The 25,839-nt window shown below is 38.4% G+C and overlaps 1 protein-coding gene across 3 annotated transcripts in view; it reads right to left on the bottom strand.

Moving 5' to 3' along the window:
• Window positions 1-509: 509 nt before the first annotated feature.
• NAA25 (N-alpha-acetyltransferase 25, NatB auxiliary subunit) overlaps window positions 510-25,839 on the bottom strand; it is a 64,731-nt gene continuing 39,401 nt past the window's right edge. For all 3 annotated transcript variants that reach the window (XM_066370873.1, XM_066370874.1, XM_066370875.1), the window contains 12 exons: window positions 24,988-25,077; window positions 23,797-23,977; window positions 22,772-22,871; window positions 18,065-18,216; window positions 17,425-17,550; window positions 15,450-15,693; window positions 14,107-14,230; window positions 12,837-12,902; window positions 11,659-11,756; window positions 10,077-10,187; window positions 5,383-5,529; window positions 510-3,208 (listed from right to left, as the gene is read on the bottom strand). In XM_066370873.1, coding sequence (XP_066226970.1) covers window positions 3,086-3,208; window positions 5,383-5,529; window positions 10,077-10,187; window positions 11,659-11,756; window positions 12,837-12,902; window positions 14,107-14,230; window positions 15,450-15,693; window positions 17,425-17,550; window positions 18,065-18,216; window positions 22,772-22,871; window positions 23,797-23,977; window positions 24,988-25,077 — 1,562 coding nt within the window. In that variant the 3' untranslated portion in view covers window positions 510-3,085. The remainder of the gene's footprint in view (window positions 3,209-5,382; window positions 5,530-10,076; window positions 10,188-11,658; window positions 11,757-12,836; window positions 12,903-14,106; window positions 14,231-15,449; window positions 15,694-17,424; window positions 17,551-18,064; window positions 18,217-22,771; window positions 22,872-23,796; window positions 23,978-24,987; window positions 25,078-25,839) is intronic.

Below are 25,839 nucleotides of genomic sequence, written 5' to 3'. Positions count from 1 at the left end.
TTTTAAACAAAAAGACTAATGGCCTTGGAATATAAATTTTAAGTTCACAATTACTATAGTTTTGCTGAAGAATTTTAACACTTAATACAAAATTGAGATGAATTATACCATTTAAGAGGTAGCTACTAGGAATCTGAAAAAAAAAAAACCAGGCAGAAATGCCAACTTAAAATAAAGGTATTTATATAAATTAACTCATTCAGTTTAAAGCAGATTTGCTTTGCTTGATTCCGAAGAAGGAAGAATATATACTTCCCATTTTAATAAATCACATCAAATAAGGAGGAAGAGTTTCAACAACAAGGCCATGGATACATTGAAACCCCTTTTTATATTAAAAGTTAAAATGAAAGACAAATCCAGATTGAACATAGTGATTGCAAAATATAATGCAATTCTGAACAATTAAAATTATGAAAATATACAAAATTGATGGGCGACACAGCTAGGTATTATACATTTTTCATTATTTGGAGAACACTAAAAATTTCTCTACCTTTTTATCCACATCATACAGATGACTTAAACCAAATGTTTGCTTTGGAGAGTCTCAGGATCTCAGTAGTATAAAAAGCGGTAATTTTTCAGTCTGTAAACAGTAGTCGTGTTTTTCTCCTTTCCTTTTTTTTTTAAATAGCAATTTACCACACAAAAACAAAAAACCCACACAAACCAAAAACAGCAGCAGCAGCAACGAGTTTGAGAATTCTCTTCAAATACCAATGACATAAAATTGCTGGAGAGGGTGCTTTTTACTCATGTAAGAATATATATATATATATATATACACACACACACACACACACACACACACACACACACACATATATATTAACTGTACACAACTTATAGTGCATGACAGTTTCCAGAAGAACAAATTAATAAAAGATATTGGCCATTTCTGCATAATTTCATTCTTTTCACAACTTTCTTAAAACATAAGAGGTTGGATGGAGCTAATTGAAATGCTACACGTAGTAGGAATATCAGCATAACAAAGGAAGCATATCCTTAACGTAACAATGTCCCTAAAACCCACCCTTTGAGTTTTTTGTAAAGGTCCCAGATGTCCGTAAGCAAGAGACTATTAGGTAGACCACTGGAGTCACGCACTGTCCCTGAGGACCAAGGCCAGCCCACTGAGCACACATATGCTAGATAGGTCAGGGTCAGCTGACGACTTGTTTCAAAGAGCATTTCTACTTTTATGTACAGTATTTTTGGATATTCAAAAAAACATCATTTCAGGAACACATGCCATACACACATCCCCCACCTCCAAACACACACAAAACTCCATTTAAATTGGCCACAATTGTATGAAATTATGATATGTTGTTATTAAATTACAATTGGAATCAATCAGAATTTTCAATTCATCTTGTTAATCAGTTCTTCCTTTGGGGATGGGCTATGACAGCTGTGGCCACCAATTTACATTGAAAAAAAATTGAAATTAACATTGAAAAAAAATTGAAATTACTTGATGGACTAGGATTTCCAACAAGTCTTATTTTAAATAGGTAATGTAGTAATTTTCTTAAAATTTTCCTTTTAAGTTTAAACAGTTATTAATCACCCTATCAAATTGTGAGTCTAAGCAAGTCAAGACAAGGAGACAAAATATAATTGCTTTGTGTACAGAGACATTTTTGAAAGAAAAAAGTATCACATTTCACTGGAGAAGTGAGTTGGGAACGATCCTTAGGGTCTTCTAGACCAGTCCTCCACCAGATGCTTGAATTTCCTCATCAAATTCATTTCTTTGCTCTTACGAAATGACTAACTTGAACAGTATTTGAGTAACAGAGACCAGAAACAGAAGCACAGATTCAAACAAAAAAAAAGTTAACAAAGCAATTGTATAAAATGTACATTTTCTTTTCAAGAGCAACATTTATCCTTTCTGTCGGACCTATTTCAGAAGCTGCCGTCTTAGGGAGCTCCAGGTGGACAATGTGCACACCATTCTGGTGTGAGTCTCTGTCTGAAGTGGACTGAACCTCCAAACCAATGGGGAACATTTCTTTTGCCAGCCTAAAACTTAAAACTTAGGTTAAGTCCATAATATACATTCTTTCCTTCCCAAACCGCCCCCCCACTTAAAAAAAATTAAAGTATTATATCTTTATTTTCAAGCATATATATATATACATACACACACATATATGCTTGAAACTATACATATATATGTAAAAGTATAACATATATATATATATATCTCACAAAACCAATGACATTGGTATTACACTTGCCTGCATAAATTATGTACACTTCTCTTCTTTTAAAGTGATTCCCATCTTTCCCAAAGGAACATAAGACAGTCAGCTAGTCCTAAGCAGGCTTATAAATAAGTGGTTTGCACTGCTCTCCCCTCCAAACAGCTGTAAGTAACAGAAGCCTACCTGTGATGTAACTCTCACTGGAACTAGGATGGGAATGTCTCGGCTATCAGGACTATTAAGCCAAAAAACGAGCGCCTCTGGTTGTCTGAGTGGTGCCCTTCAGTGGCAGGTGCTTATGCCAAAATTCCTCTGAGGCCCTTTGGGTACCTGCCTTGGGTTCTGTGGGAGCCGAGCAGCTGAGGAAGCCTCAAAACTAAACTGTTAACTTGGAAAGAGGGCCTGCTCCAGGTCGCAGTCCCCTTCTATTTCTCCTTTCTGCTTCCTAAGGCTCAAGGACCAGATCAAAATGTCCACTGATACAATACTAGGGCTACCCAGCTGCTCTGAGGTCGATGCTTTATGATTAATTTCTATTGCTGCTTTTATAGGACTCTCTCCCACCAGATGTTTCTGGTGACAGAAGGGCCGAAGAAGAGTGGGGTTCTCTTGTGGCTGCCATATGCATATGAACATGTATAAAAAGTGGTCAAACCCAGATGAGGGTCCTGCTTCTGGCTTATATACAATAATTTAATCAATTGTATACATTTAATACCTAAAAAATTAATTCACGATCAAAGTCCTTCATGCATTTTATGAGGAAGTTCTGGATTAAAACGATGGTCAACCAGATGTAGATTTTGCCTGGGAAGATAACATTTTCGGTTATAGAGTAACCAGTGCCTGCACTTCACACTTCCTTAAATTTTTAGTTTCTTTGTGGTCTCAAGTCTTTTTTTCAGCAGTTCCCCAATTTCCAGAAGTGAGTGCAGATAACTGCTCTGCACCTTCCCTTGGACAGTCTTTGAAAACTTTCTCTCTTCCTACAAAGGAGACAAGAATTAGTGGTGCTGCTCAGAGAACATCCCCCAGATTACAGTTCCTCAGAGATAAATTAAAATTACCATTACCTTTGGTCTCACTTCAAGTTCCATCAGAATAGGGTGAATCATTTTCAATTTCATAAAATGTAATTTTGAGTTTTTGTTTTTCTATAGTACTGTATTCAGGAAAGGGGATATGAGTTTCAAATAGAGAGTAAGTTTGAATTTGGTGTAAAAAGTAAAAAGTTAAACAGCTCTGAATCTACAACTATAAATTACCAGGTTTCTTTCCATGTAAGTGTTTCAAAAGGACCAGCAAATGCCTCTCCTCTCAAGGGAGGCAGAAGGCATGAACCCCACTTGGGATGATCTAATGACCTACTTCTCCAAGATTCGACTACTAGGCCTTTACTGGGTTCACAGTGCCCAGATGTCATAAAGGCTAGTGGTAGACACACATGTATTATAAGAATACAGAGGAGGGAGAGGTGGGGAGGGTTCTGGATGGTGGGACTGAGACATATGAGGTGAGGAACTGGGAGGTGCTATTCTCTATTTCCTAATTCTCTTGTAACAAACAGATGTTTGTGTGTAAAGAAATGATGAAATTCTATCAAACAATTAAAAATATATGGTCGAGGCTGACCAGGCGGTGGCACAATGGCACAGTCATTGGTCTGGGATGCCGAGGACCCAGGTTTGAAACCCTGAGGTCGCTGGTTTGAGCGAGGGCTCATCTGGCTTGAGCCAAAAGGTCACTGGTTTGAAGCCCAAGGTCACTGGCTTGAGCAAGGGGTCCTGGCTCAGCTAGAGTCCCCTTGTCAAGGCACATATGAGAAGCAATCAATGAACAACTAAGGTGCCGCAACTATGAGTTGATGCTTCTCACCTCTCCCCCTTCCTGTCTGTCCCTGTCTGTCCTTCCCTCTCTCTGTCTCTTTACTCTTTGAATTCCCCCCCTATGGGCATATTTTACTTTTCAAAACAAAGTAAGGCTTAAAAAAAAAACAACCCAAAGAATTAAGTAATTGATCAATTGATACTTCTAATCACCACTGCTCATTCTAATATGTCCAATGTAGCTGAATATATAGCTTGCAGGCAAAAACCAAACCTTAGTTTCCCTCTCAATACAGGTCTGCTTTCTTTCTCTATTCAGTCTTTGGAAATGTTGTGTTGAGCCTCTCCCCACAGTAACCACTCACACACACCACTGTGTTGAAGCTTTTAAAAAAAAAGGAAGCTTACAATCTTTTACAGTTAGCATGCCAAGCAAGACTCCCTTCTTTCTGTCTTAGGAAAGGTGGGGACTAGAGTGATGGTTGCCCTCGGATTACCAAATTACCAGGTGAGTTCTCCCACAGTAGAGGCTCTCCGGTCAGATGAAGCTCAGAAAAACATCGCCCCACGATCAGCGTTTCATAGTAGGAGCAGCTAGCCAGAACTGTGTGGCCCCACCATCGCCCTCTGTCCTCTATCAAAATCCTAAACCTACTCCAAGCTGGTGAGCGCTCATTCACCAGACATAATGAAATCTTCAATGATTTCAGACTGACAACTTTAACTTATTTAATTTTGTGAAAAAAATCCACATTTTAAAGGCTGGACATTATAGGGACTTGGTTAACAAAATTTAAAAATCTGATGACAGATACATTTGATCTCAAACTTTGTTCCATTCCCTTTTTGGCTGGCTTGCTCCAGCCTAATTATTATTGACAGAATTATTTCTGATGCCCAGCATCTCTCCTTTCTCAGGTAATTGCTGCTTGGGTGGCAAAGAGGCCAGCCAACCCAGCAGCAAGTAATTCTCACTCAAAAGATTGTCCCTGAATTTGCAAAAATATATCTGATTCCCTCTGGTGCTCCAAACAGGGACAGCCTTAATTCTACTCTTCACCAATTCATCATTAGTTTTCACGGTAAAAGAACCATCCTCTCAATGTACAGAAAGAAGGGATGGGGTGGGCAGAAGGGATGTGTGTGTGGAAATAAAGGAGATAGGAAATCCAGCCCCCCACCACACCCCCAGGAACACAACAAACTACTACTGCACGCACCTTCTAATCACAATTCCTGTAAAGAGAATGATGGACTGAAACTTCATGTGTCCTTGTGATAAAGATAAGAATATTTGAATATTTCTGTATAACTTATTGCCTATATTCTCTTACCAGTGAGAGAGAAGTATCTTCTAAAATAAGCTCTTCAAGTTTAAGTGCAATTAGTTGTGTTTCAAGCCCTTTCATATGATCCACAATGTTGGAAATTAAAGTCTGAAGCCCAGTAACATAGTCTTGAAAACTGGTAAAGACAGGTGGCTGAAAAAAAGATTTTTAAAAATTAAGATTATCAAACAGATTTCCCATGCTTACATTATAGAAGCTATACTAACTTCATGCTATAGCGTTACTTAATGCTATTAACAGTAACAGAGATGAATACAGTTTTGGGTGTTAACAGTCTAAAATCATGGTAAATTTAATGGCAACCAAATAATGCTAACTCAGAAACAATGACTTGGCATTTTTTTTAAATGAGATTTTAATTCACCCTTGGGAACTAGAGATGAAATTCCAATCGGAAAATAACTTAGTTGATCACTGCTCAACTTTGGGCTGAGAATCTCCTGGAACACTAAAGGAGATGAGAGGAACCAAGACTTCATTTCTTCTCTTTGTGTCTTTGAGATTTTCTCTAACGTTATCAACAAAAACAGAATATTTTAAGCTCTAATGAAAAAACGATGACTAAAGCCAAGAAAATTCTGAAAAAGAGTAGTTAAGGGGAATTTGCTCTAATAAATATATACTAGTTTATTACCCTTAAATCCATAAGGTACTGACATATAACTTGACAAAGTAAAAGTAAACAAGTCCAGGACAGACCAAATACAAGGGAGTTTTTTTGTTTTTAGTGAGAGGAGGGGAGGCAGAGACAGACTTCCCACATGCACCCTGACTAGGATCCACCCGGCAAGCCCACTAGGGGGCGATGCTGTGCCCATCTGGGGTCCTTGCTCTGTTGTAACCAGAGCCATTTCTTTTAGCACTTAAGGTGAAGTCATAGAGCCATCCTCTGTGCCCTGGGCCAACTCACTCTAATTGAGCCATGGCTGCAGGAGGGAAGTAGGAGAGAGAGAGAAAGGGAGAGTGAAGCAGGAGGAGGGGTGGAGAAGCAGATGGGCACTTCTCCTGTGCATCCTGACCAGGAATCAAACCCGGGACTTCCAAACGCCAGGCCGATGCTATACCACTGAGCCAATAAGCCAGGGCCAAATAGAAAGGAATTTGAATGGTGACATTTCCAAACAGTGATTTCAGGTGGATGAATGGTACTGAGATAACTAGCCAGACATTTTTGAAATATAAGACAGTAAATACCAAAATAAATTCCACATAGATTAAATATTTGAAAAAAAAATCCACTGAAGTACCAGAAGAAAATTTAGGTAATGACTTCTGGAATCATAAATGAAAAGGCCTTTGTAAACATTATAAACTAAGCTAGAAACCACTGAAAAAACACCAACCTAAAAGACTAATAACAAACTAAAAAAATTGAGTCATGTATGATACAAGATTAGTAACACTATTACATTAAGAACCCAGTAGCTCAAAATATATCAATTGGGAAAATATTACTACCACAATAGGAAACTTGGGCAAAGAAAAACAGAAAATATAGCAAAGAAATGCCAGAAACATATGATACAATTAAAAAAAGATAAACAGAAGAAAACAGCAATGTTTGCCTATCGGATGGGTTAAGATATAGACATACTCAACACTGTTAGGGACTATAAAAATGTACACAAATAGTAATTTCAGATCTAAGAGATATCATAAGGAATCATATTATAAATTCATCTTTGTTTATTTGTCCATATTTTAATAGCATAATTTAGAATATTTAAAAAATCAGAACCAACCAAAATATTCATCAGTGGGAATAAGTTATGGTATAATAATACAACAGGATAGCATATAACCATTAAAAATACTGACATAGCCTGACCAGGCGCAGTGGCTAGTGCGTTGGACTGGGATGCAGAGGACCCAGGTTCGAGACCCCGAGGTCACCAGCTTGAGCGTGGGCTCACCTGGTTTGAGCAAAAGCCTATCAGCTTGAACCCAAGGTCGCTGGGTCCAACAAGGGGTTACTCGGTCTGCTGAAGGCCCGCGGTCAAGGCACATATGAGAAAGCAATCAATGAACAACTAAGGTGTTGCAACATGCAATGAAAAACTAATGATTGATGCTTCTCATCTCTCTCTGTTCCTGTCTGTCTGTCCCTGTCTATCCCTCGCTCTGACTCACTCTCTGTCTCTGTAATAAATAAATAAATAAATAAATAAATAAATAAAAACAAAAAATTGACATATAGGCCCTGGCCGGTTGGCTCAGTAGTAGAGTGTTGGCCTGGCGTGCAGGAGTCCCGGGTTCGATTCCCGGCCAGGGCACACAGGAGAAGTGCCCATCTGCTTCTTCACCCCTCCCCCTCTCCTTCCTCTCTGTCTCTCTTCCCCTCCCGCAGCCAAGGCTCCATTGGAGCAAAGATGGCCCAGGTGCTGAGGATGGGTCTGTGGCCTCTGCTTCAGGCGCTAGAATGGCTCTGGTTGCAACAGAGCAACGCCCCAGATGGGCAGAGCATCGCCCCCTGGTGGACATGCTGGGTGGATCCCTGTCAGGCGCATGTGGGAGTCTGTCTGACTGCCTCCCTGTTTTCAACTTCAGAAAAATACAAAAAAAAAAAAATACTGACATATATATATATATTTACTGAAATGAGATGTCCAAGATATCCTAGTAAATGAAACCAACAAACAAACAGGCTAACTGCAGAACCCACAGAGCACGAATCTGGTTTGTCTGCAGCGGCTGTCACTGGTCAATGGGAATACTGATGATCTTTCTTTTATACCTTTACTTTACTTTGATAATCATAATAAGAAGAAAGGTATTTTTATTTTTGAAATTAGAAAAGCAACAACTACAAAAACAACAAAATTAAAATACAAAAAGCTATTTGACAAGTACAAGGAGTGTATGCTTTCATTAGCAGAGAAAGTAACAGATCTTGACTTTCAGCTTTGCACTCATGATTGTTAAATTATTTTATACACAATAAAAGAGAGAAGGTTCCCTCATTTAGCCTCTCATCCAAGTCTAAGTACACTTGGTTTCAGAATGAATGGTAACACCCAGCACAGTGTCAAATCTAAATAATTCCTAAATTTATTATTCCTGCACTGTTACTGAATTGTGCAGGAAATCGAAATTACACAAAAACCATCAACATTTTCAAATAGCAGTGGTTACTAACTATATTCCTATAGTGAACAAAAACCTCCCATTAATGACAGGATCAATTCAAACACGAATAAAATAGCATGTCATGGGAAGAATAAATCCTAAATAATTTCCTAAATCCTAAATAAGAAAAAGGGTACAAATTATGTTAATATTTTATAAATTCAAAAATTAAAACCAAGGTGGAAAAAAATTTTAAAAAGGGGAAAAAGCACCTTTACAATAAAGGTATCCAGTAGATACTTCTTACAATAATGGAACACCACAAGATTAGTGCCTTCTAATTTTTTTTGTGTGTGTGTGACAGAGACAGAGAGATGGACAGATAGGGACAGGAAGAGAGAGAGAGAGAGAGAGATGAGAAGCATCAATTCTTTGTTGTAGCACCTCAGTTGTTCATTGATTGCTTTCTCATATGTGCCTTGACAGTGGGGCTTCAGCAGACTGAGTGACCCCTTGCTCAAGCCAGCAACCTTGGGTCCAAGCTGGTGAGCTGTGCTCAAACCAGATGAGCCCGCACTCAAGCTGGCGACCTCGGGGTTTCAAACCTAAGTCTCCTGCGTCCCAGTCAGATGCTCTATTCTCTGCACCACCACCTGGTCAGGCAGTGCCTCCTGATTTAATTTGCTAAGTAAGATATAGCATCTATGTTTAATTTAAATCTGGGGAAACAACCAAATTTAGATTGTGGGACAGTATACCAAAAACCTAGCTAGCTAGACTCTTTAATAATAAAGACAAACCAATAGGCTATGGAAATGTTCGAGAATTTTAAAATGTCAAATCTTGGCCCTGACTGATTGGCTCAGCGATAGAGTATTCACCTGGCGTGTGGAAGACACAGGTTCGATTCCCAGTCAGGGCACACAGGCAACCATCCCCCCTTCTATCTTCCTCTCCCACAGCCATGGCTCGATTTGAGCACATTGGCCCAGGGTGCTGAGGATCACTCTGTGGAGCCTCAGCAGGCACTAAAAATAGCTTGGTTTTAAGAGGCCCCAGATGGGCAGAGTATTGGCCCCAGATGGGGGGTTGCCAGGTAGATCCTGGTTGGGGCATATGTGGGAGTCTATCTATCTCCCCTCCTCTCACTTTAAATAAAATAAATAAATAATAAAAATGTTAGATCTTTAGTAGGATTCTAGTATTTTGAAAAAGGCTATAAAGGATTAATTATTGTATCAATATTAAATTTCTTGAGTACTGTGGTTTTGTAGAAGACTGCCCTTTGCTCTATCATAGTGTGTTAAGGATCACAAAGTCTGTATTCTTTAAAATGGTTCAACAAACAAAGAGAGGGAGTGGAGGGAGAATAAGAGAGAGAGAAATAAATGTGGCAAACTGTTAATGAGTGATGAGACTAGGTAATGCTATGTGGATGTCATTATACCAATCTTTCAGCTTTCCTGTAAGTATGTAACTTAAAAAAATAAAACTGTTGGGGAGAAAAAATAAATGCATATAGGATCCTAAAGTCTCTTTACAACATGCAGGAAAATAGTAAAAAGATAAAAGCAGCATGCAGCCAGATTATTACTTGTGTTTTCTGTTATTACCATGATGATGCTGGTTTCTTTTTTCTTCTTTTTCTTTTTCTGTAAATTTAATTTGTATGGTCGCAGGACACTTTCACAGTAACTGGACACCCAAAGGATAATAGAAATAGTCTGAAAGAGGAAAAATGACAAATTCATGAATAAAAATTACACTCAAGGTATCTGTCAGGAACAGTTCAATGTAATGAACTCATGAAACAAAGGAATTGACAGTTCTTTTAAACAAATCCCTTCAATTTCTCCTCTAACTCTTCACCCTCTAATTTCTATGATTACCACAATGATCCAGGCCTCTATTGTCTCCTGCTTAGAATACTCTAACATGTCCTAGCCAGTGGCTCAGTGAATAAAGCATCAGCCTGGTCTATGGACGTCCTGGGTTCAATTCCTGGTCAGGGCACACAGAAGAAGTGTCCATCTGCTTCTCTCTCCCTCCTTCTCCCCCTTCCTTCCTCCCTCCCCTCCCACAGCCAGTGGGGCTGAGGATAGCTTGGCTAGTCCAAGCATGTAATCCTCAAGTGCTAAATAGCTCAGTACTGGAGCATCAGCCCCAGACAGAGGTTGCCTGGTGAATCTCAGCCAGGGAACACGCAGGAGCCTGTCTCACTATTTCCCTCCTCTCACTTAAAAAAAAAAAGAATACTGTGATAGCTTATATTCTTTCTTTAGTTTCTCCTAACTCTAATCCCATCCTCCACACAATGCAATTCCCTTTCTTTTCCATGTAGGAAGTGGGAACCCATTAACATACTTATCACTCAAGTTGAAAAGTTCAAATTCCTAAACATGGAATCCAAAGCTTCTTTACAAATATGTCTTTTCTCACCTACCTCTGCAGCCAGGTAAGATACTACCTTACCTGTACACCTTTACTTAAATATATATGGAGAATCTCATATATATATATATATATATATCAAGTTAGGTGTTTTCATGTCTTCTCCTATGCTCCAGTGTATACATGTACACATACATGCAATTATTACTCATTTATTCATTCAGTAAGTATATCTTAGGCACTTACACTGTGCAGTCACCAGAACAGAGAATTCTGTACTCAGGAAGCTTGCAGACTATCGGGGGAAGAAGAGTAAATAAACATGCCCCAGAAATTAAAGAAAATATAATAGATTATGAAAATATAATAGATTATGAGTGTTGTGATCCTCCTCTTCTCTCTGCTAACAAGGAGGCGAGTTTTGCTACATCAGCTCCTGGATCCTCCTTTCATAAAGCAGAATCTAACTAATTAGAGGACAGCAACAACAAATAAAAGAAGCTGGAAGAATCAAACTACATAATAGCTGAGTTAAAAAGAAAAATGAACAGAAAATCAGAAAAATCTTTAAAGACAAGTAAAAGAATTTCAAGAACTTGACCTAACTAACACTGTGAATGAAATCTTGGTATTCATGTAAGGAGTTGCCTCAGAAAATTACTTACATTGCTTTCCAATTAATGAAAGGCAGGGTGAGAGATTAAATTACAGGTATATGGTACCCATTATCTGTTCATTTTTGAAAAATTAATCCTACATATAATTTAGAAAAATCTAGTTTTTCAGGAAGAAAACAAAACATACCTCAACAAAGAAGACTAGATTTTCTAAAAGAGTCGGGTTTGTTTTCAAATTACCATCCTTAACTTCTAACAGGTCACCTTTACATTTACTGAAGACATCTGAAAACAAAAGTATTTCATGGTTTTATTTAGTTTTTGTTTCAACATTATTTTTAGGAACACAATGCACAACCTACTAAAGAATAAGCAAATATAAAAGCTTAATCCAGAAAGCCTCTTCCTAACATACAATAAACCAAATACCAAAGAATATCTATGTTAAGCTCTTTAAAACACCATATGACTACTGCTCTACTGTTTTCAAAATTGAAAAGGTGGCTTTCTACATAAATCACACATTATAGGGTCTAAGCCTTCTCACAGACAGGCGATTGACACAATAAAATTAAGATTCCAAGTGAATGATTTAGAAGAACTTGTGCCATTAAGGACTAAAAACTGAAGTGCATGGTAAAAATGTCACTTCATAACAAATTCCATGCTTAATTCTCATAATCTTGATCATCTTTTGATTCTCAATCTTCATTTGGGCAACAAAAGAATTAGAATCCTGAAAATAAAGACCCTTATAGAGTTAAAATGCTTATGTGTGCTCTTTCACCAAATAATTCTATTTCTAGAAATTTAATCACAATAAAATACTCAAGTACCCAAACACTTGTGTCCCAAAATGTTCATTTCAGCATTGTTATAAATATTGCTACAGATAACTGATGGAGGGTACATAAATGAATTTGGTACACCGGTATAAGACCATGTAATATTATGCAACCCTTTAAATGAATGGAGTGTATATATAACTGACACAGTAAGATATTCAAGATAATAAAAAATTATAGTCAGAAAAGCATGTATTATACCTTCTTATATGTTAAAAAACAATCACTACAATGTATTTCCATATATACATGTATGGCTGTTTAGGTGGCATCTAGGAGTCAATAGTTCTTACCTCTCAGGGAATGGAGCTGGAAAAGACCACTCACTTGTGTACTGTTTTATAATAAGTAATACCGTAACTACTTTTATAATCAAAACTTTTTAAAGTTAAAAACAAGTCTTTAAACATACCAAAAAGTATGCATTACTTTCAAATCCTCTCGCAAGTTTCAATTTTTAAAAATGAGCTATTATCAGACAATCAGATATGAAAGGAGAATCCACAGTCAGACCTCTTACCTTTTAACTGTTCTAGCAAAGACTTAAGGCTATTCTCTACTCGCTCCTGGATCTCCACTGTATCCTCTAAAATAGAAAAACAATGAAAAACATTCTTTTTTTTTTTTTAGCAAGCTCAAAACCTGCAAGCAACACATAGACAAAGACATTTTTTTTAATCTTAAGAGCCCTAGAAATCTAAATTCTATTATTGAGAGACAGAAAAATTAAAGAAAGGAAAAGAAAAATAATGAGAAAAGAGAGCAGTAAAGAGAAAGAAAGGTATTAATTACCTTCTCCCAAGAGCACTACCTGAAGTTCCCTAGGACTAGATCTGTGTGTTTCAAATACTCTAAACAGCAGGATGTACAAGCCTTGATTGAGAAGAACAAAAAAAGCAGCCAGTCTATAGGATGGTTGTGATTCTCACTAGTTTGAGACCTTAAGAAAAAACTCTTCTCCACAAAGTAGAGGGCTTCATTTTTTTTTTTTTTTTTTTTTTTTTTACAAAGGCAGAGATAGACAGGGACAGAGAGAGATGAGAAGCATTAATCATTAGTTTCTTGTTGCGCGTTGCGACTTCTTAGTTGTTCATTGATTGCTTTCTCATATGTGCCTTGACCATGGGCCTTCAGCAGACCGAGTGACCCCTTGCTGGAGCCAGCGACCTTAGGTCCAAGCCGGTGAGCTTTTTTTGCTCAAACCAGATGAGCCCGCGCTCAAGTTGGCGACCTTGGGGTCTCGAACCTGGATCCTTCCGCATCCCAGTCCGACGCTCTATCTACTGCGCCACCGCCTGGTCAGGCTCATTTTTAAATAAAGAATTCAATCTAAAATCTAACAGTGTTCTGCTTATTGATTTTAGGAGTGGGGGGAGAAAGGATGAAGAGTAGAAAGCATCAACTCATAGCAGTTGCTTCCTGTACGTCCCTTGACCAGGCAAGCCTGGGGTTTTGAACCAGCGACCTCAGTATTACAGGTTGATGGTTTTCTCCACTGCGCCACCACTGGTCTAACTAATAGTATTTTTTTAAAAAATCAAGAATTTCTTTAACTTTTGGACCTAATAATATTTCATATATGGAAAGGACTTAAACTTCTAAAACAAATCTTTGAAACCTATGAAGGTACTTTCTTGCATATGAACCCAGACACTTCCAGCACAGTTTCCAGCTTCCATCTCTTCCAAATTTTTCCAAATAGTGAGTTATAGATATTTTGTTGCATTTACTAAGTGCCATATTGCAATGACAAACACCCAGTAAATACACTCATGCAAATATATACTTACCTAAACCATTGGTATCCAGCTCATAAATATCACTAACAAGATAAAAGGAACTGGTCTGACACTGAGAACAGCCAGAGTTAAAGAATCCACACATTCTGGTAGGCACAGGACCAAGGAAAGGATACTGAAAAAGTAAGAGAAAGGGCGATGTTCTTTAAATTCATCTAAATTTATACAAAATTAAAAAAAACAAAGGACTAGAACTACTGGATAAAAATCTATCTTAGTGATTAAGTTGCAAATCTCTGATCAGAAAACTGTAGTTGTCTCATACTTATCCACAGGGGATACCTGACACAGGGGATTCAAAGACCCCAGTGGAGCTACCAAACCCTGTATATACTTTTTCCCCCTATATATGCATATCTATGATGATGTTTAACTTACAAATTAAGCAAGTGATTACTAACAACAATAAGTAAGGTAAAATAGAATAATTTTAACAATATTCCACAATAAGTTATGTGAATGCCGTCACTTGTTTTCGAGAGCCCCTTGCTCAGGTCTGCATAGCGGCTCAGAGCTTTCTGAAGCAAGGCACTGCTGGCCATAACAATGCGTTCTTCTGTTCCTGTCTTCCACTCATACATTTAACACCTTTCCCACCTTAACTAAATACCTATCACACCCCGTGGCCATAACTTTTGCAGTTTGAAGCACGATGGAAAAATAGCACACATTTTTTTTCTTTCTTCACAATTTTGTGGATAGAAGATTCATTCTTACAATAGATTTTAGCCACCTCAGCATATGAATTTTTTCCTTCCTTATTAAATCAGGAACTTTCACATTTTCACTTAAAGGCACTTTATAGCTTCTCTTTGGCATATCTGAATTGCCAGCATCACTACTCTGGTTCTTCGGGGCCATTATTAAATAAAATACGGGTTACTTGAACACAAGCCCAGCAATACCCTGATAACTGGGACAGCTACAGCACGACTAAGGGCAGGCAGTGTGACAGCACGAAGATGCTGGATCACGTTCAGGTAGGATGGGGCGGGACACAGCAGGGCAGTATCAGATTTCATCATGCTACTCAGAACAGCAAGCAATCAATCTAAAATTATAAATTGTTTATTTCTGGAAAATTCCATTTCATTTTTTCAGACTGTGGTTGAAAGTAGGTAACCAACTATAACCGTGGAAAGTCTAACTGCGAATAAAAAGAGACTACAGTAATAACTAAATCATTACAGTGAAAATAGATAGTTATAAATTTACCATTATCAAAAGAAGCTATTTTGCTTTTCCCCACTCTCCAGTTTGGATACTGAGGCAGCCTCTGCAATTCCCAAGTCTGTGATATTTGACTTTTGATGGTAAATACATACTGATAATACCTGAATTTCCTTCTCAATAAATCGTTTTCCTGCCTCCAGGGCCACCTCCAGCTGCTGAAGGAGCAAACGGAGAATATCAATCCTGGAGGATACGCCATTCTCAGTGGTCTTCTCGGAGTTCTTGGGCTCCACCGGGTGGTTAAGACTTGGAAGTCCACTGATCAGCCTCAATGTTAAGGAACGAATTCTTAACCACATGGTCTCTTCCTCCAAAGAAAGTTTCTTATGTTCTTCAGAAACATCCCTTAAAAAAACAATCCCCAAACCATTCCTATTACTCAATGTGTTGTCTTTAAATCTTTCAAAGTTCACTTTCATCAGACAAGATGCCTTTGAATGATCCAGCTTTCATTTACTAGCTGAATGACCTCAGACAAACCAAAATCACCCAAGTCCCCATTTTGGTATCCATAAATAGGAATAATAACTTACCTAACAGGTCATTTTCCACTTAAGAGAGATTTTTCTGATAAAACACTTGATATAAAAATTCAAATGACAGAAAGGTAAAAAATAGAAGGAAAACATGCCCTGATAACCAAGCATCCACCATATTTAACAAGCTTGTATAGATATAATACAGAGGCATGAAATGCAGCTAAAAATATTTATATAATTTAAACAAATATAATGGCTTCTCAGCATTCATACTATTTTCTAAACTACATCTTTTTATGATGGTGTGAGCAGAAAAGATTAACATAGCAAGCCTGAGTCTTTAGAAGGGCCTGCCTGCCAGGGTAGCCCTTGGCTGTCTGGAAACTTGGTACTCCAAGTATTCCCTAAATTATAAGAGGGACTCACTGTGCCTAGACTGTTTGTACAAACTCTGCAGTTTATGATGAACATCTGTTTTCCTTCTGGGAGTCTGGAATGTTGGTACATGCTAGAGAGAGGATGCATAAATCAGTTGATAGAAACCTTGGGCACCAAGTCTCTAATGGGCTCTCTGAGCAGAAACATTGCACACATTGTATTTTCTGTTGCTGGAGAAAGGTATGTGTCATCACAAAAGGCAGAGGGCATTGGAAGTCGGTGTGTGGAATTCTCCAGGCTCCACCTGTGTGTTTTTCCCTTGCTGATCCTGTCATGTATCCTTTAAGCGCAAATACATGCGTGTTCGATGAATCCTAGCAAATCACTAAACATGGTCTTGGCAATGCCCACATCACTGCCCATTTAGAACTACCTCCACACACCTCTCTGTGTGCTTGTGCACTTATTTCCTTAGATTCCACTCCTAGAAGCAGAGCTGCTGAACTCAACAGTAGACACAATTTTCAACCTTGCCACACCACTGAAATTCCCTGGTTAGGGAAGGTCAGATAAAAGTTTTACCCCCATGAAATGCACAACAACCATTTTCCCCACAACCTTGCTGAGCACAAGTATCAATCTTTTTTATCTCTGTCCAATAGGTTAAAAAATCTTTTTTTCTGTAAGATACATTTCTTTGAACTTCCTGTTAAACCTTCTGCCCAATTTGTTTTTTTGTTATCTTCTCATTTATTAAGAGTTTGCTCTCTATATGAAAGATTAATATAGTAGAAAAATTTACCAATTTACCACATATCTTAGAACTTGTTAACAGACTTATATCTGTACAGAAGGCTAATATTTACAAAGGTCAAACTGTTTATGTATCAAGATTTCATATAATGCTAAGAAAGGCTTTACCCAACCTTTATTTTTTTTTAATTTTATATTTACTCCTAGAATTTCTAAGGTGTTTTAACATAATTTTTAATCTCCCTAGAACCTGTTTTCATGGAAGCTATTAAGGAATATCTATCTTTTAGATTATCCAGTAATCCCAACACAGGAATGAGATTTATTTTCTTCTTTTGGCTTACCAATATTTCTTATCCCTACAACAAATGTATGATTATATTTGTGTAAAAAAACCCTATTTTTAAAAACTGTTAGATTCATCCTAATTCTTTAAAAACAAATTGCTTGGGGGTACTTCTGGTACCTGTCTTTTGGATCCCAGCTGAAGAAAACATTTAAGTCTCGGTTGTCTCTCAAGGCTTCCCATGGAACGTCATCTTCTTCTGGCCGAAGATTCATTGACTTTATACTTTCTGCTAAGCTGATTGATCTATGATATCGAAAATTTATTTATGTATTATTGCAGTAATAAAACAGCCATAAGAACTTATTAGCTAGGCCTTTTTTGTACCAAAATGGATGGAGGGGAAAGAGAAATGTAGAGAGGAAGAAAGGATTTAGATTTACTATTAAGAAGTAAAGGCTCATATAAGAGAACCAAGCACAAATCATGCTGGCCTGAGTCTGGAAACCACCAAAATCACATGGATCAACATTAATTTCTGAAATCCTGTGTCTGCAAGGATCATTGTAAACACAATACTGCCTACAGCCTTGCTGGGCTCTGTGTGGAACCTGGCAGTACTCTTATTCCCATGACATGTACCAGGTTCTTTTCCCTTTCTTTCTTGCCTCCCCTTCTATGCCTACACAAATACACACTTTCTCCTTTTTCCCATTTTTCCTTAGCTTTAGCTTGCTAGTGTTACCCATGAGCCCATTAAAAGGCTCCCAGCATCTGATCTAATCGCTTAGTTACTTTTTAGCTCTTACACAATACTTACATGTTTGCTTCAAGTAGAAGGTCTAACAACATCCTTTCAGTACGGACTTGTGCAAAATGAAGAGAATTATTCAGCCTGTTCCTAAAAGCGATAAACTCTGGGATCTTCTCAAATGCACCATATTTGTAAGCTTGAATAATATATTCTGAGGTCTGGGAAGGAAAGACATTACCTTGGTATAAATATTTCATAGGTCAGGCAACAAAGGCAAACCAATAAAACAAAACACTCAAACTAAAATTAGTTAGATGTTGAAACTAATCTCTAAAGGCACTAGTCATCAAGCAGAATATCAGCTTTTTAAAACGTTATTTTTTCTTCTTTCAAATACCAGAGTCAAATGTCTCCTTACTAATACTACTAATAGTGATTATCAGCTGCTGCTGCCACCACACAGACTTTTCTTTAGCAGTTATGCCTCTCAATTTGACAGGACTGAAGGTTTGTTATACCATATCAGTCAAAAATTTGGTTAGTGCCATTATGGAAGGGATATTACTCCATGTTTTTCTGCATATAAGATAAACTGTTTTGTACAAAGGTTCCAAAAACAACAGAACAATATAACCACCCTACTACAACCCTCCCAAAAAAATCATTCTCCTTCAGAAAAAAAGGCTACTCCTTGGTTCTGTTTATTTTTGAATACAGTATTGCAAACATAGGGCAATGTATTACATCAAGATAGAAATAAGGCGCCAAACAGAAGACCTTTAGAAACTCGTGTCATAATCCGTTCTGTGGACAGAAAAACTTCAAGAACCAGGTTACTTGCCCATCCAAACTATCTAAGACCTCTGCTGGAAAATTCCACAAACAAGTAAGTGAAGACAACACTCACCACATCTGCTTTAATGTAGGTTAATACACATATATACAAATGAAACATTGTGAATAGAGGCAAGATAAAGAATTCTAAACAGATTCTGGCACAAAAGAACAAAATCTTAGGGAAGAAAATTTCAAGGGTGGACCTATGCCATCAGGATTAGAAGTCAGGAGGCCATGCACCCTTTTGACTCAAAGAAAGTGTGAAGCTCAAAGCTGATGTCTGCCCCAAAGATCCTTTCTAGAAAAGCCAGTCCTTTTGCACAACCTCAGTCAGCTTTGCCCCCATCTCCATAATGTTTGAATAATTTGCCCAGTAGGAAAAGTAGGCCAATAGTTAACAACATACCCTCTGATACACAGCCTCGCAGGGTTCATTTCAGGCCGCGGGATTGCGCCACGGGCGCTAATTCAACTGCATTCGATGCGGCTTTTAAACCCCATGGGACACCTCGGCGAGCTGTTTGCCTGCAGTATCTGGAGAAATTAAAGACGGACGGACACAAGAAAATTAAAAAGATTACTTGTGATCCTGCAGGTTTAAAGAAGGACTATCTGAAAAAGCTCAAGTGTACCTTCTAGCCTGATTAAAGGACAGTGATAGGCCTCAAGAAGAGGCCAGGATACTCTAAACACATATGCCTATCCAATGGCCACTTGGCTTGGAAAACACAGCAAGGTTTACCAGCAGCCCTTGCAATGGGAACTTATAACTTGAAAAAACCAGCTGGTTAGGAACATATAATCCAACAATTAATCAGGATAAAGATATGACTTTGGTGATTCCAATCAAATTTCTCAATTACAGTTCCAAAATATGGTATGATTAAAGAAAAGAACCCAGCCTTACCAAGTGTGGAAGCCATTTTAATTTCAAAGTGGTCCATGGACTACCACTTTAGAAAAAGGCAACAGCTTTAAAAAGAGAAAATTCAGGGGCAGCAAAGAAGAAATGTAGTCCTTTAACAAACTAAGAAGGTGACTGGTTCTCTGGCTGCTCTTCTGAAGATAGTCCTCCTTTAATGCTTCAGTAAACCATGAATACAGAGCTAGGAAAGGGCCTGGCCAGCTTCCAAATGGACAAGGGCTGAGAAAGGGCTCGGATTTGAAGAAACACCCCAATTAGAACTGCAGGCAAAACTGGAAGCCACCAGCACTTTAAAGACTTCTGAGTATCAGAGAATGTTGTCCATACCTATTTCTACTCATTTATGAGCCACTGAGGCTATTTAGATCCCATTTGGATTCCTGAAATGAACCCTGGTAACTAAGAATTTGCAAAATACATGGACATCAAACCCCAGAATAATGATTTTCATGAATACCTAAAATAGAGACTTTTAAAGGATAACTTTTTAGAAGTACAAATATATAAGTAAATTTTGGAGATACGAATATCTAGCCCTAATTCTCATATTGTAAAATCTATCCCCAAGTAATGAGAGCAGATAGTGACTTTCCCAGAGAGAAAATCCCTGTGCAGACCTTCCAGATTTAACTTTCAATTCCATAGCACAAATCCTTACAAAGCAGAAAACCAGATTTTCTACCTAGGAGTAAAAGTGTTTTCTCAAAGAGCTAGTTGGGGATTGAAAAACATCAGTTACTCAAGGAAACACCATCTGGGGACCCCTAAAATTGCCAAAAATAAAAGATGTACAGCGAAGAGTCTTCATTCCCAGAGAGATAGTTCTAATACTATCAGAAGGTTTAACACACAGTATAAAACACAACACTACAACCATGATCGTTCTCAGCCTCAAATTCCTACAGGGAACAGTTCCACACCAGTCTCTACTTTCCTATTTTGAGACTCAGGCTAGGCACTAAGGTTTATGGTGTGGTTTCCTTGCTAGACTGTGTTTTGCTTTTTTTTTGCCTCTAGAATCCCCCAAAGATCATCTACCTAATGTAATTAAATAAGCTCTGTCTTCTCAGTTAGTAGTCATAAAAATGTCAAGCAGAACATCCTAGTCTCAGATCAGTAAAATACTATAATTTTATCAGGTTCAGCATCACAAACATTCAGATGAATTATTATTCCTGCCATATATAACATCACCAAAACACCAAAGGTACAGAAAGCCACTGAAGACAACATGCCCTCTCAAACCACTGCTGGGGATCTCCTTTCCGTGTGTGTGTGTGTGTGTGTGTGTGTGTGTGTGTGTGTGTTTTCAAAACAACTTTTCAGACATAATATTTGTATGTTTAGGGAGGGAAAATTAAAATTTAATTTTTATTAGGATAAAGTATTGTATCTTTATTGGCCAAATCATGAACAATATGTTTAAGAATGCTAAATGATTGGAAACGAATAAAGCCAGCCACCAGCCTTGAACTAACCCCTTATTTACCCCTCCACGCCCACTTCAAAACTATCTGAGACACAAAACTGAAAAGAATTCTTCAGTAAATCAAGTTTCTTTAATCTCTTCCTCTGAAATACAGAAATGAGTATTATGAAATCTCATAATAACGAGATTTAAGGAATACTTCTATTTTTTTTTCTTAATAAAACTACTTAAAACCAGAAGGGCAAGCACAGCTATTTGAACACACAGTGAAAACTCACAGATTTATAATTCAACAGCCCACTCATGCTGAGAGATTTTAGAAACCCAGTGTCCAAAAGAAACCCTCTAAGCCAGACCAGCACCTTCAGAGCAACACATTCAAATGCTGATGCCCAATTCCCTCTCTTCCTGGTCAGGAGCTGTGGCACAAAATGACTTCTGAAAAGAGACACCCATCACTGTGGGGGGAAAGGGTCACAGGGGAGGAGAACAGGGCGTAAAAACCAATAGATGAAGAATAGTTCACCGTCCCTTGCTACACCAGCGCTCTAGGCCATGCCCTGAAACTTGTCAGAACATTATTATTGCAAGCTGAGAACAACAAACCTTTATTCTATTGTTCAGAAATGCTTCTACCCTGCCCTGCCTTCTATTTAATATGCCGCTAAAGAATTAGAGCAGATAGATAAGCCATAGCCGTTATAGTTACAAAACATTTTTAAAAAATCCTCATTAGCACTTGCCATCAAGAACCCCAGAAACCAGCTACCTTGCTCAGTTTCTTGTCTGCTGTTAGACCATGAAAACGGAAGGCAATGGGCAGATATCTGGCAAGGCCCTGTTCCAGACGGTAAGGCTTAGCAGCACATGAGAGCCAAGTGGGCAGTGACCATCCTAGAATACATGCCTCATCTCCTCATATACTCCTGGGGGGGTTTGCAAAACTGGTCAACTGAGTAGAGATCACATACACAGTTTTTCCACAAAAATTTCCACTTAACTGACATGTGGAGACCAAGTCCGTTTGCAATGAAAAATATGGTGCAAATCCCATTCTTTCATTATGGCACAGAGAAACTCTGTCTTATTTATTGCTAGTATTAAAAGACTACTATTGATCAAAGTTTTCTGAAGTGATCTTCAATTGGTCAACTGTATAATTTTGAGAAAATATAAGTGCATTCACTGTTGGCAAAGAGCACACAGTGGTCACAGATTTCAGAAATAAATCAAGGTAACAGAGCAGCTGCTATCTTAGAATCTTACATGGCATCCTCATGCCCTTGGAAATGTCGCCTAGAAATTAAAAGACCAACCTAAGAGGCATAACACTTCCTATTCTCTTAATACCCGGTTTTAAATTTATCTTTGTTTAGATTCTATTAAACATATCCACTCTATCAACTACAAATAACTCTTCACCTCTACCTAACAGCCTTGGCCAGGAAGCTACGGCCTAAGGGTGCCTGTGAGCACAGCAAGGTACATGTCAACATGTGCACCTGCAACGCAGGGAAGATGCTCTCTGAATTGTGTGCATTCAGCAGGCAAGACCATGTTTAAGGAAACTGTTTTCACTTACATCTTTCTGGTTGGAGTGGAAGAACCTGAGCGCGAAGCCACAGGACTGCGCCGCAGCCGCGTACTGACCCAGGGCCACGGCGTGTCGGGTCAGAAGATAGCTAGGGTGGGAGGGAAGGAGAGAACGTGTTATGCTCTAGTATCATATGCTATACTTCAAACTACCGTGGCAGGGAAATAGCTAAGCATGTGGATAATTTTAAAGATTCTGCCACAGAAATTATCTAATTCACAGAATCAAATTGTTAAAAAAAAAAAGAGCAAAGCTAACTCAGTTCTGTGGGAGCCCCAGAGTTTCGTGCCATGCTTGCTTACACTCAGATGATTAAGGGAACATAAGTTGTAAGAGAATAGAATACTGTTTTCCTAAAACAGCTCTGCAGAGGATAGAGAAAATATCCTTGATTCTTCACAAAGGATAGTACAAAGCAAATTCAAAGGATCTGTGAGGGCAATAAATAGGAGTACATGTGTCAACCCCAACTGAGAGGCAGAAGTAAAACTTCAAAACTACATGTGGTGCCTGACCTGTGGTGGTGCAGTGGATAAAGGCGTCGACCTGGAAATGCTGAGGTCGCCGGTTCAAAACCCTGGCTTGCCTGGTCAAGGCACATATGGGAGTTGATGCTTCCAACTCCTCCCCACCTTCTCTCTCTCCCTCTCTCTCTCTCTCCCTTTCTCTATCCTCTCTAAAATGAATAAATAAAAATTTTTAAAAAATTTTTAAAAAAGTTTAAAAAAAAACTACGTGTGGTAAGAAATGGTTCAAAGTATACACCTGCTTGCTGTCTCTGAGGGGAACTTTCTTACCATTCTTAAACTGCAAATTTTAACATTACTACAAAATGCTGGTGCATATAAACTCTCACTACTTTGCAATGAGTCATAATAGGTAATTATTTCATCCAAAAGGCTTAATACCAGGAACAACTTTACTGCTAAAATTGAAAAGTTCCGAGTTCCACGTAACCAGGGCCCCTCACGGGTGTAGCGGGCTGATCACTATTCAGAGTATATACTACCAACCCAATGGTATCATGCTGGATATGCTTAGCATCGAGGCTGGAGTACAGATCCAACACGGGTTCAAATGCCCCCAGCATACAGTAGATTCGAACAAGCAGCAATTTGAATTGAGCATTAGAAGGGCTGTGGGTTAATCCCTCTTCCAGCAAGGTCAGGGCCTGCCACACAGCAGTCTCGTCACCTAGAACCAAAAGAGAACAGCATTTCCCACAGATCTTGACAGCAAATGGAGGTTTCTCAAAAATAAAAACAAAAACTTACCAACATCATCGCCTCCCCTAACTATTCTAAGAGTGAGTTTAGGTGGCAGAGAACAAATTTTAGATATGCACCTGTAAGCAAAATGGGATTTCCCTGAATAGACAGTCCCTCAATAGTTACCTCGATTCATAAACACGCATCTGCAAAACTGATGCCAACTTTAAGCTGCTAGGTCTTGTGGAGAGAAGTTGTGGAATCTCACAGATTCCTAGATTCCAAGAAGAGATGGATTTTGAAGGAGAACTGGCGTCTACCAACTCTCCCATAGAGGATTTTCTCTAGAAGACCCTAGACAGCTTAACCTGTGCTGGCACAGCGGATAAAGCGTCGACCTGGAACACTGAGGTCGCCAGCTAGAAACCCTGGGCTTGCCCAGTCAAGGCCCATATGAGAAGCACCTTCCTGCTTCTTCCCCTCCTCCCCACCTTTCTCCTTCTCTCTTCCTCCCCTTCCCCGTTTCTCTCTCTCCCTCTTTCTCTCTCTCTCCCCTTCCCCGTTTCTCTCTTCCTCTCTCTCTCAAATCAATAAAAATATATATTTTTAAAAAAGCAAAGTCAAGCCTGACCAGGTGGTGGCACAGTGGATAGAGCGTTGGACTGGGATGCGGAAGGACCCAGGTTCGAGACCCCGAGGTCGCCAGCTTGAGCGCAGGCTCATCTGGTTTGGGCAAAAAGCTCACCAGCTTGGACCCAAGGTCGCTGGCTCCAGCAAGAGGTTACTCGGTCTGCTGAAGGCCCGCGGTCAAGGCACATATGAGAAAGCAATCAATGAACAACTAAGAAGTTGCAATGCGCAAAGGAAAACTAATGATTGATGCTTCTCATCTCTCTCTGTTCCTGTCTGTCTGTCCCTGTCTATCTCTGCCTCTGTAAAAAATAAAAAAATAAAAAAAATAAAAAGCAAAGTTAAATAGCAATGATTGCTCCTTACCTGTTTCTCTCCATATATCAATAAGTATATGGACAGCAAGGAGACAGTAATAGTCTGAAAACTGCAATTCAGTTTTCAAACAGGATTTCCCTAGAGGGAGAAAAAAAATCACAAGAATTTAACATTTAACTATTACCGCCCCAAAGAAGTTTTTCAAAGCAGAAAAAGTGGAAAGAGGGAGAAGAGAGGCAAAAAGAAAATAATAAGAATGGGATAAATACTGAAAGAAAATATAAATCATTAACCAAAGGATTCAAAAATGAGATTAGACTCAGCTGGAGCAGAAGGGTTCCAGAGCAGAGGTGGTATCTGAATCAGTCCCACAGGAAGAGCAGCAAGATTTGGAAGATTTTCGGTAAAGAAAAGGACAGAAGCCAAAGGCCACATATCACTAAAACAATATTATGCTCATTACTCCACCTAATTATTTTAGAATGCAGTTGGAAAAATACTGATATCATTGAATCAGGTAATTAGTATTTTATCACATATATTTAGCAATTTGAAGATCATCTTCTAAATATCTCACAATTTAAAACATTCTTTTTGTTCACTTATGTAGTCTATATATTATAAATATTAAGGGATATAAGCAGAAAATGTGACAATTACCTAAACTATGCAACTCATATGAGCCCCATGTGATAATGAGTTAGCTCACCAGATTAGGAAGAATATGGACAACTATAATGACTTAAAACTCCAAGCTTAATCTTGTATACCAACTATACTTAAATTTTAAAAAAATGAAATGTAGAATAATAATAATAATAATAATAATAATAATAAAACAAGTTTTAGAAAGGCTTTGCATTTTATTTTTTGGTCAGTCTTGCCACTTGACAAAATATT

This window comes from Saccopteryx leptura, chromosome 2 (assembly GCF_036850995.1).
Source record: "Saccopteryx leptura isolate mSacLep1 chromosome 2, mSacLep1_pri_phased_curated, whole genome shotgun sequence".
Classification (NCBI taxonomy): domain Eukaryota; kingdom Metazoa; phylum Chordata; class Mammalia; order Chiroptera; family Emballonuridae; genus Saccopteryx; species Saccopteryx leptura.
Note: the sequence above shows the minus strand (reverse complement) of the source record. Positions and strands in the feature narration are given on the sequence as shown.